Here is a 12,211-nt window from a genome sequence, read left to right on the forward strand (position 1 = left end):
CCTGCTGCTTCAATCCCAAACCGACTTTGATTCATGTGACCTTTTAAGACAACATAAAACTAAGATCTAAACTCAAGCTCTTCCCCGAATCGGGAGGCAGCCTGTCATTAAGCTTAGCGAAGGCAATCAAGGGGACGCAAATGCAACCAATCGTTCGGTTGATCTGTGCATGGATGGAGTTTCTGTGGCGACAGAGAAGTTGATTATAGGAAGTGGTCAGAGCTACCAGTCCGTCAATCAAACGCACACAAGTTAGGAGACCAGGACGGCTGCCTGTCACACTGACCGGTGGACGCTGGGGAAAGTATTTTTAGGTGGCTGCCATTTCTTTTTAGCTCGTTTCTGCGGTTCCAATGTGGGGGAAGCATGACGACCAAGTTCCTGAAATAGAATTACGAATGCATGATGGACACGACCGTCAAAGCCAAACAGCTTTATGTGAAAAAACATGGAGTGTTGTTATTTTATTGCTGTGGGAAAAGCAGAAATGTTCTCATCCGTTGGGATCTTTTATGCTCCAATATTCAATTCCAGCGTGGCTGTTTTGGAGCTGCCAACTCGAGGCTATAAGGAAAGACTTATTCACAACAGAGAGGAAAGGTTGATGGCTGGGAAATGGAAGCCGTTAATACAGTAATATCCCACTGTTGTTGTATAGTTCCAGCTCTCAAAGCCCGGGCGACCTGTCACAGTACAATCAGACAACATCAAATTGAGAGTTACTATCCTCCCTAATGGAACCAGCAGAAAGGAAAAAAATAATAAGTCACTATTAGTATTATGTAAACACTGAAACGCTCACCTATGACTCACAAGACAAATGGAACAAAATGGTATATACTACAACTTTAAATAAACTTTGTATTTTTAGTAAATGTCAGAATCATTGTCATTGAAGAAATATACAGAAAGCCTTTGGATATCTTATTTTTTTCAACAATTTAATTGCTTTTTCTGCATTTTTTTAAAATCCCAAAATCTTCTTCAAAGATAAAAGACTACTGACAGCTGACACAGAACAGTGTGAATCATTTACTAAAAGTTCGAATGTGATTGATTAAATCTGCTGATCAAATCAAACTCCTCTATTGAAATTGATTAGATTAAGAGCACAGGCTTTAAAAGGTCTTTCCAGAGAGATTCAGTTAACCCCTTATCAAAGTAGAGTCGGTGTGATCAATAGCAGAACCAATAACATGTCTCCGAACCTCATGGGTTCTTAACCTGCCTGCGTGATCCGGCCGTGACGCGTAAACCCAAAGTGTCACGTGAATTTCGAGCAGCTGATGATTTCCATTTCGCCCAAAACCTTGAGAAAACACACATTCTGGAAATAAAACAAGAACCATTCTCCTACCTTTTCATTCTGTGAGTTGTTCATCCTATATGACAGAGGAGCGCTCCGCTTCTCTCTCCAAAACTCTCCAAAACTGGCGGCACGGGCGCTTTACGCAACACCGAGGGGCCGTGACACGTCCCACGCACACCGTGAAATACCTTAACTCAGATTTTCCTTTCGAGGCACCTCCATTTATAGGCAGAAATGAAATATCCACGCGCGATCCGAGAGGAGCTGACGCGTATTGTGCTGAGAAGTTGTTACGGATCCGCGCAAAAAACGTCGCTCTTCTGCGGGGAACGATCGCGGTCATGTGTTTTGAGTCTCTCTCTGTGTTGTATTCTTCATCATCTTCATTTCCGTCGACGTCCCAGTAGCTCCATAGCAGCGGACTGGAGCCACACACTCACACACTCACACACACACACACACACACACACATACACGCACACAGAAACACCAGCGCATGGGAGGATCAAGACTGACCGAGTGATGGACCAACCGAGAGCCGCGTCTGAGGAGGCGGGTGTGCGCGAGCGTGTGTGTGTGTGTGTGTGTGTGTGTGTGTGTGTGTGTGTGTGTGTGTGTGTGTGTGTGTGTGTGTGTGTGTGTGTGTGTGTGTGTGTGTGTGTGTGTGTGTGTCACTGCTGTCACTGCTGTCACTGCTCCCACAACCCCCTCGGGGTCCCCAAAGGGGGGTCCCAAGGGCGCTGGAACCCACCCCAAGGACATCCCACAGAAGTGTTGCTGTCAGTCCTCTGCTGCACAAACAGAAGTGCTTTTAGTGTTCAGCTCCCAGTGGGGCACCAGGGCTCCTCTCACAAAATGGAACAGGAACTATTTGGAGCAAGAAGGATCTGGTGGTTTGAGTTCGATTCGAAATATGTGAGTAAAGTCCACATGTTTGCCAACGACGCCTACAGTGGAAAAAGACGTAGTTCTTTATTTAAGTTATGACTCAACAACTTCTCCTCCACATGTCATCCTTCGCTAACATGACTCAAAAATACAGCTGAAACCCTGGGAAAAGTTTTAAAACAAATCATCTCCCCATTTGTTCAGAGTTTGAAAAACCTAATGTGTGTTTTTAATTGAGATGCATCAGCATGTAATGCAAGTGCTATAACTGAAGAAATACAGGTAATTTGAATTTCTTATTAATTCCATATCTGAGAAATTGTTTGATTCTTGAAATTAGAAAAATGCATGGAATTCCCAAATAACAAACAAGATCGCTCCAGAAATAAAGTTCAAGTTTTCATCTTTCCCACAGAACGAGCTTAAATGTAGATGATGCAAACAATAAAAAAAGCATTCGATTTTGTTTTTAAAATAAAGATATGTTAGCACAAGTTGCACCATAAACAAACCAAAAAAAGAAGCCCACAAATAATTTTGGCAAGAATCCTACAGTTAACACAGAAACTCCAGCTACGCCGACACAACAACTTGTCATCACAAGGAAAATAAAAATCTTCTATCTCCTCTCTGTGTCTGCCTCTGATTATAGCCTATATGGGCACGCCGGGAACTTCATGTGCAGCTGAGTGCATCAGCTTGTCGACCCCTGATGTATGGGAGAGATTTGTGGGCAGGTGGAAATGAAAAACACAGAAAAGAGTCCGTCTAAAATGAAGCTTGGGATTTGACTGGGGGTTATGAGAGAATCAGTTGACAGGAAAATCCACTCTGGAAAAAGTTCAGGAAAAACAAGGAGAAAGTTATGGAAAATATACCTGCAAATCAGAGATTATACTGTTTTGACATTTATGTGTCAGCGGAGTAAAATTGCACAGAGCGAAGGATGAAAATCGTCTCTTGTTTTGCTGTGTTGCTTGTGGGTGAGTGGAATCGGATCGGCGGGCCAGAGATGCGGCAGATGACATGTGGGAGGATCAGAATGGAGGAGGAGAGAGTCGGGCTGTGGGCAGCATCAGCTAATGGCAATGGAGCAGCAGAGTCCATCTCCACGGCGCAGAATATTACATCTGTGCATGAAGTCTGATGAATGCAGCTCTTTACCTCGAGCTGTGGACATAAGGCGAGGGGGCGTTCTGACACCGCGGTCGCTTTGCTGTACGGACACTCCCAAAGGCATCAGCCAACAGCGAGAACGTCTAAAGTCACACAGCATTTATTAACATTTACCTTCTCTCACTCTTCTCACTCTTCGCTCATCTCGGTGTGACTGCAAGCGTGCCACAAAAACAAGATGAGCCTCGATAACTCAGGACTTAGAGCCGTAAATATCCCACGGTTAATCAGATTAAGGTTTCATCGTCTGCTAGCCGTGCCAAGGAGACGAACTGAGGAGTGCCGTCAGAGGAGAGGGATTCAGGAAATACATGAACACCTTTTCTAAAAATCAACATCCATGACTTTGTGCTCTGATTTTTCGGTCGGCCTAAAAGCAAAATCTGCCCACAGCAGCCAATAAAAAGTTAAGCACCTTGTTGTTGGTCCTAAAAGCTGATTTCATTTCCCAGACATTGCAGAATAAGTGCAACCTGATGATGTCAGTCAAATATCAAACGGTGGAAATTGTGCTGGTGTTTCATCCAAATGAGTAGAAGCACATGTGAAGATTATACATAAGTAAGGATAATGATTCAAATGATGGTAAACAGGTGATTATGTCCATCTTCTCAATGGGAATCTGGATCAAAGGTAAGAGACATGCTTTGGTTTGGTCAGTGGAACCAACTGACTGGAGGACTCCATCATTACACAGCATTTCACATGCTAACGGGACATTCCTCCACGCTGAGCCACATTTCCTTCTCCTCAGACTCAAGGACTTCCTATTGACTCTCTGGGTCAGTGTTTTCCCCTCAAGCGAGCATTCCTCTTCCTTTCTGCTGCTACTGTACCTCCACAAGAACCCCCCTTCCCTCCCACTGTGGAAAGGAAGCTTGTTGTAGTCAGGGGTCTAATTATTGAGCATCTGCACAAAGCATTGACTTGTAATCTTTCATCAGCTTTGAACAGTAATGAAGTCTTAATTACGATCACAGTCTGGAGCAGCAAAGGCATGATAAATAAACTTCATCCCAAAAAAAAAAAAAATTCATGCTTTGGGGCTTGTGCAGATTTGACTCTGGTCCTCTGTTGACAGCAGTTGTCGAGGGACGGGCCTGTGTTTCTCTTTCACATAGTTTAGCCTCTTTTTCACAGCCATTGGTTTGAATTAGTCTCTGGGCCAGCTCACATAAAAGCGACCCAAAGGAAGAACTGACCCACACACAGACAATTTTTTTGCCTTATTGCAAGGTACCTGTGAATAAAAACGAAAGTGCAAGAGCATGGAACCTTTCTTCTCCAGCTACACACACACACACACACACATTATTTAGAGCTGTTTTATTTTTTTAAGGTGACACACAAGAGAAAACTTTTGCGTTTATTTAGCTGTAATGTATAATGCAACCTCGTCAGGGAACTGTTGGGACAAATAAACTGCACCAAGAGTATAAATCTAATTACTACTTATTGTTTCTCTTATTTTCTACATTTAATTGAAACGAATTTAATGTTTTTACAAGAGACAAAGGAAGATAAAACAATCTAAGAACTCAGCAGCCCCCTAGAGGTCATAATAGGGTACTGCAACATTTATGGACAAGCCCACTCATCTCTCTGTTTGCTACATGTCAAAGAAGCTGTGTCCACACCTTTGCGTGTGTGTCATCATTCTATCTTTTATGAAACAACAAAGCATGTAGAGACCCGCTCACTTTCCAAGCATTAGTTGCCCGAGGTTGTTCCAGAGCAAGCTGTATAACTCCGGCGAGACTGGATTGGATCCTGATAACAAGTAGGCATGACATCAACATCATTATCATCATCATGAGGCATATATTCATTCATAGTTAAACATAGTGGCATTGCTGTCGACTAGATGGGCTTTAACTAGCATGTACATCTTTTTTTTTTAACTGTGTCAACTATTGCGGTTACAAAACTGCTGACAGTCATTTATTATCACTGCAACACAACAAAGTCTGCAACGTGAGAAACTCAACAAACATCATGAGGTACTTATGCTATCAGCAGCCCACTCCTTATGCAACTTCAGGCAGCAGCGATAATATTCAAAGCTATTTCCACACTTGAGTGTCAAGTCTTCGTGGATCCTGCAGTGACAGCTGCCATCGCCAACTGCGTGGACGTGTTTTTATGTGGGCATGAAACGGTGCTTCAAAAAAACCAACACGTGTTGTTACACAACCACCAGTCTGTGTCGAGTGACATGCTAATCAATGACTCAGTGCTTCACGGGGGGCTTGGTGTAGCAAGGGGTTAACAGGGGTCTTCAGTCCAGTTACCTACCTGTCTCAGCCAATCATATCGAGACAAGTTTCTGCCCAGAACCAATAGGTAACCCTGGATCCTGGGTCTGTCCCAATGGAGTTAAGATGGATTAACCTTTTTATCTCCAAATGGTGAAAGGGTTACAGACAGAGACTCAGACATATGGACACCTCTCAAGTGTGACAACCTAAAGAGGTGGGGGCAAAGAAGGACACAAGGGGGGGGGGGGTCACCTCTCATCCAAGACAAGAGACTTCTTCAGTATCCAAGGACCATTGCCAAGACCAGCCTGGCTTCTCAACAGCGGTTGTTGGGGGTGCCAGGGAGTGTCATTGGGGGTTGTTGAAATGTGAATTTCTCAGACATCATTAAATCCTCGTATGCTAATGGTGGTTATTAGCATGAGCCACTTCACGTGAGCCTATCTGCTGAGTAGTTCTTTTAGGGAGTTGCGAGGACCAGATTGCAAATAAACAACAGATTACTTTTATTTAATATTTCACACTGGACTTAGCATGATTCTCCTGTCCACCTTGTGGTAGTAGTTTGTTCTTCTTTTGATGAAGCAGATTCGAACAACTGGTAGGGGAATTACTGCCACTCTCTGGCAGCAAGGCTACACTAAAACCAGCCTACGGTAAAAACCATGAGAAAATATTTTTATGACAAAATGTTTTTTTTAAATTAATTATGATTTAAATATTCACTCATAGGTGCATTAACCCATCCTCCTCTATGTTGTCAAAGCCTTTGACTCGTCACTGCTATCTAGTCGACACAAAAGAATAGAATAAATGAGCCATAAGTGTCTCTGATGGCAAAGTGTAACCCAATAGCTTGTGTGAAATTCATCTAACTCTCAAGGACTATTATACACATCCGTCCTACACATACACACTCATAGACACACACAACCAACGTGACCCTGAGCTCTGACCTCAAGTCCCAAGCATGACATCATCGAGCTGAGAAGTTTGTTCCACTGATCTCATCATGTTGAGACAGAGAGGCTGTTATTTGGGGGAGGAGGCTGTTGTTTTGGGGGTGGAACAGCTCAGTCATGCCTATTAACACCCCGTACCACAACAAGAGGCCCCTTTCAGCAGCAGTCCTGGTCGTCTGATCTACCTTAAGCACCAGCTCCTGCCGACCCGCCTCCATTCCCCGGAATTCCCCCATGACAATCTGCGTCTGGCATTTAGGTTTTCCTTCACAACACAGCCATCCATCATCCGGAGGCAAAGCAATGAACTGAAAAAAGTCTCCTAAAACACAAAATGATAACAGTGTTCTCTACAGATGCTGGTGGACCATCAATGGGCTCTGGGCCCAAACTGTCGGTTGGGACGACACTGGAGTGATTATATGTGATTACATCGAAGATGATAGAAACAGAAGACTATTCCAATTTGCAAACACACACAAACCTACACCTCAACCCTACAGACATCTAACAACTCGGTTCCAGTGCTGATCTTCTTATGGTAACAGTGTTGAGAGCAATAAACATACCCAAACAGGCTGAATTTATCCATAAATCCCTCCCACAGACCTCATCAGAGAGGCAGAATCCAATAAAGTTAATGTGAGAGCCATAAACTTACAATCGTGTGTGCTTTGTCAGAGATCATCTCACAAAGTGGGAAGCAGAGAATAGAGATAGAGCACCAATTGAACCCATATGGACAAACACAAAAGCAACTCCTGGCTCACTTAAGAATATTACCAAATGTTCTTTTAAACACAATACATGTTTGCACAAATCTCCAGCGCATGTTCTGATGATTTTAATAACACAAATACCAAAGATATACATTTTAATATCACCACTTGAAAACAGCGACTCATAAGCCCCAGACATAATAAGTCAAGCACAGCTTTGAATCTAATCTGCGCTTATTTGAATAATGCCTGCAGTCTGAATTCAAACAGCTTAAGTGGCCCCAATTTTCTTTGCAAAGGAAAAAAAAATCCTTTAAGGACTAAAATACAAATTTTCTTGCGAAGTATCTGAGCAGGTGAAAGTAGGGGGAGTAGAGAGGGAGGATTAAAGGAAGGTGAAAAAGGGTGCCATAAATGGGTGAGGGAATACAGGCTGTGAGCTGAGATAGAGGCAGGAATTATTAAACTGATTCTGGGAGAGATAGCTTCGAGAGGGAGGTGAGCAACAAAGAGAAACAAGCTGAGGAGGTGCAGGAGGTCAGGCTGATGCCGATGGTGTTTTCTCCTCCTCATCCCCCCTGGCTCCTGGTTGCTGTTTTCCAAAGGAAGCTGGCTCCTGCCGCAGCATCTAACGGGTTCCTGCTTGGACAGAGCTCCTATTCATACCTGCGCTGCTCCTCCTAACCGCTGCATGGGTGACGGCTGCAGCAAAGGAGGTACAGGACGCCGCAGTGCAGTACATGGAGGTGGGAAGACTTGGGAGAGATGGCTGAGGGGTTAGGAGCTAGATTTGTACTTCCAAGAAGAAGAGGAGGTGTTGGAAGGGAGTGATGGGTTTGCGTGACGCGATACAAAGCCCCCTTTCTCCTCTCTTGTGCATGCCATGGCTGCTTTTGGCATACGGTGCTGGAAGAACTGGAAGCTACTGTAGCTATCCATGGTATAGGTGCCAAAGACACGCACTTATACACAATTTACACACACACAGCAAACAGACTCAGACCAATGTACACAACACTTAACAGTGAATAAACCTGGCTGTGGAGCTGCTGTAGGAAACTCCTGCATCTAATTCAAAACAAATGCCAAAAGTCTCTAAAAAACACATTTCCAGTCGAATCCAAGCCAATAAATCTAAATGAATGTCCCAAATGATATCAAAACACTTCATTTGATTACACAGCTTACAGATTTGGTCGTTACTCTACGCAAATATTTACTTGCACACACACACGGACGAGGTAAGCTGGGTGGGGTGGGTGGGTGGGTGGGGTACGATGAAGCGGGCCGTTGTGGAGGAATGTGCTTCGTTTCAGATATGCTACGTATCCTGTATCACAAGAGGAGTGAGCCCTGTTAGCTTTAGCACACCTTCCACTGAAGCAAGCAGGTCTGGTGTAACTTAGACAAGCTAAACAACCTTGCAGCTGAACCAACACACACACACACACACACACGCACACACACACACAACTACGTATGCAGACACACAGACAGGCTTCAACCGCTTCTTTGTGGAATGGCGCGTTGATGATGATAAAATATTACAAAAAAAATAAATTAAGGTTTGAGTTTTATCACTCCAGCCGGAGCCAACTGGAAGATGCTCCTTGATGCTCCCTGAGGGACACCAGCAAGGGGGAAATTGACTGCTGTCAACTTGGCCTTTACCCTCCAGTACCTTAAGAGGAATCTGTGAAACACGTGTGGTCTAAATATCTGTTTGATATATTTAGTTTTGTAAAAAAACAAAACAAAAAAACAGCTATCTGTAACTGCATCACAGTTTCAAACAGCAACAGATGCTACAAAGATCTGTCTCTTGTCTCCACTCACTCACAATCGGTCAAAGCAGCTTTATCGGATGAGAGATGAGACGAACAGAGGCAGTGTGAAGCCCGGCCAACGGATATTTAAGGCCCGTCTGTGGTCACTAGAAACTGCTAAGCTATCTGAGGCATGACCAGAGCTAAGTTTAGGGTTTGCGAGCGTGTGAGAGGTCAAACACGAGTCCCTGGTGAGGCAGCAAAAACTCCCACCTGACCCCACACGAGCTCAACCTCGTCGACAAGGGTCAGAGGTTGGGTCTTCCTGACTGCAACATTTCAGGGTCAGTTTCCCTCTTTCATTACACAACAACAAATATGGAACTTTCAGAATGTTGGAAATTGATACCAAATCGGTTGAATATAATCAGGATGGATCAAAAATGAAAGGAAATAATTTGTGGTATAAATTAAAATATGGTTGGAATGAAGATTTTAGAGTTTAATATAACCTATAAACTTGGAGTGTAGCTGATCTTTGCTTTAGTATTTCTCTATAAGGTTTCTGCCTTACATTTCTTTTGTTTTCATCCGTTACAACAAATAGTGCTGGTTCACTCCTGGGTCCTAATGCCTGGAGAAATACATCAGCAGCACAGAAATAGAGAATCCCTTCATAGGAAATCAGATGATCTCACTGGTATGATCGGATGAGTCCCAGACCAGAGCTCTGAACCCTCGAGGTCAACACACAAACACACTCATATAGAGAAAGTATGGTTCTACTTATCGAATGGAACGCTCCTAACAAAAGCCCGCTTTATATCTCGGGCGAAACAGACTGACCTAAGACACCTTTTTATCAAAAGTCCATGTTTAAATCTGGCAAAGTCGTGATCCGTGCATTCAAGGCCAGTCTGCAGGCTAATTATAGATGGGGGTGAGTGTCCAACTACGGCCTTCTCGCCATCAAATGGGACATGAGGTACAGGGACGGGTAGGGGGTGGGGGGCAAAGCCTGAGATAGTGAAGAAGAGTTTGACACAAGAGAAGAAGAAAGGGGGAGCAAATAAGCAAAAAATGTCAGCACGCATACAATTTTGCGTGACAGGAAATGACTCGTATGCGGCTATTAATGGCTCTAGGTTCAGTGACATCATGTTGTCGCTCCCAATGGGAAACGGTAATTACACAGGACTATTTCCTGTTTCCCATCGGCCACCTCTCACGCTGCATTCTGCAACCCGAGGGAAGGCAAAATACCTTTAACACACTGACTGTGACAAGAAACAAATCAGAGCCGCCACAGGCCTCGCAGTGAAGGAGGGGAACGCAAAAGAAAACAGTGCATCGGAGTCAAGAATGCGGTCATTCCTATTGCAACAGACTTGTTATAACCTGAGAAGCAGAAAAGTTGTTTCCCACTGAGCACCAAAATAACACAATGCCTGCTCCCTCTCCCTTCCTGACACAGCAATTATACAAGCCTGAGGAATGAACCTCAAGACCTGCACCGTCATGTGCTCGGATGAACAGGAAGAAATAAAGTGAATTTCTATGTAAGTTGCAGATGCACATAAGTACGTGACAGCATGAGATGGGTGTGGTTACAGAGGTTTTACATGTTGCTGCAAGGACGAGTTAATGGGGATGACCCATCGTTCCATTTGTGAGAGATTCTGGAGCAAAAAACAAAAAAAACATTCGCAAGTAGACTGTGGGCTGCGCAGCTCAGCGACACACAAAGAATTCCTGTCTCATAGACCCACACTGGCTGAGGAGGCATGGAGGGAGCGAAGGGAGGAGGGTTTGGAGAGCATGTGAGCAAACAAATCAGTGTTGACCAGCATAAACAGTCGAAGACGAATGAGACTTTTCTGTCCCTAAAAAAGAAATTCTCACAGGATTACTGCAAAGTCAAAAGGGGGAAATGAGGGCCTTGTCACTTTGTTGGTACGCATTCCTTCCCTGGAAATTGCATTTACAGAAATGACTCTGGGAGCTGAAAAAATCTAATTCAGTCAGAATTACCTGCTAACTGCATTCCGCCATAATGCCCCAGATTCAATGTTCAGACAAAGCACTATTTTTCCAGACTGGGTCTGAGTCGAGTAAATAAGTTCTTCAAAAGGGGGCTCAGGAACAGGAACTAATGAGTAGATCATGGCCAAAGCAACTCTCGAAAAAGAAAGACCTTAAGTCAGTGTGTTCCAGACCGCAGGCACGATACCATCAGAAGTGACTCTTTAGCGTAATGAGGGTTTCAATGACAGATCAACATTTAAGCAACCATTACATCCCAGAAACAGAATGGAATCGGCTCGGCACAAGTTGATGTGTTGTTTCTTCATCGTGCGTGTCCTCTAACATGTCGAAACGTCACACGCCTGGAATGTTTTGTGGTGCTTGGCACAAATTAAACGAAGATACACCTCACAGATGATGCCAGACAGACAGCAGGTACAAAACACCCCGAGTTAGATCAGCTCTCTTACAGCTGAAAGGCTCTTTTTGGACGTTTTACACCTCAAGCAGCTGCAGCTCAGGCAGCCAATATCTTTAAATTACGGAGCCAGGAAATATATTCTACTTTCCTTTTTGACATTCCTGAAACATTACAAATGTCCATGTGTCTCCTTTCAATTCTACTGGGAATGAAAAAAAAGATGCATACCTCTGCTGTTTCCTGCAAACATTGATAAAGGATTATTTGCACACACAAAAAAGTTGGATAAATTGATGGATTAGTGATAAACAAATGGAATTACTGCCTTTTGGGTCATTCTCCTAGATACATAAGCACATACACAAACTCCCATAGGAATGTATGAAGCCTGTATGTGCAGCTGTGGACCGTGAGTGACCCCCACCCCCCTCCAGTTGGAAGGGGAGACACCATGGGACAGATTGGATGGCATGACCTGTTGTTTTGTTTGGTGTCAGTGAGAGTTTTGCCATCTGTAAGGGGGAGAACGAACCAGTGTCAGCTTGACTTGTTTGTCATTTACAAAGACTCGTCAAACATCCCTTCTGTAAACTTAACAACACGCCGCGCACAGCTGCAGGCGCAGTCCGTTCACACAGAGATCTGGTTTAACATGATTCAGGAAAAGACCTGGCTGCTTCTATTCAG

General features: G+C 44.0%; 1 protein-coding gene across 8 annotated transcripts in view; it reads right to left on the reverse strand.

Annotated features, from left to right (window-relative positions):
• The window catches only part of rtkna (rhotekin a), a 45,835-nt gene that overhangs the window by 20,892 nt on the left and 12,732 nt on the right, over positions 1–12,211 (reverse strand). The window contains exon 1 of one of the 8 annotated variants that reach the window (XM_068311923.1): positions 1,358–1,750. The exons of the other annotated variants lie outside the window; for them this stretch is intronic. Coding sequence (XP_068168024.1) covers positions 1,358–1,381 — 24 coding nt within the window. The 5' untranslated portion in view covers positions 1,382–1,750. Of the gene's footprint in view, positions 1–1,357; positions 1,751–12,211 lie in introns of those variants that run through there. 8 annotated transcript variants of the gene reach the window in all.

The sequence above is a fragment of the Antennarius striatus genome, chromosome 3, assembly GCF_040054535.1.
Source record: "Antennarius striatus isolate MH-2024 chromosome 3, ASM4005453v1, whole genome shotgun sequence".
NCBI classification, from domain to species: domain Eukaryota; kingdom Metazoa; phylum Chordata; class Actinopteri; order Lophiiformes; family Antennariidae; genus Antennarius; species Antennarius striatus.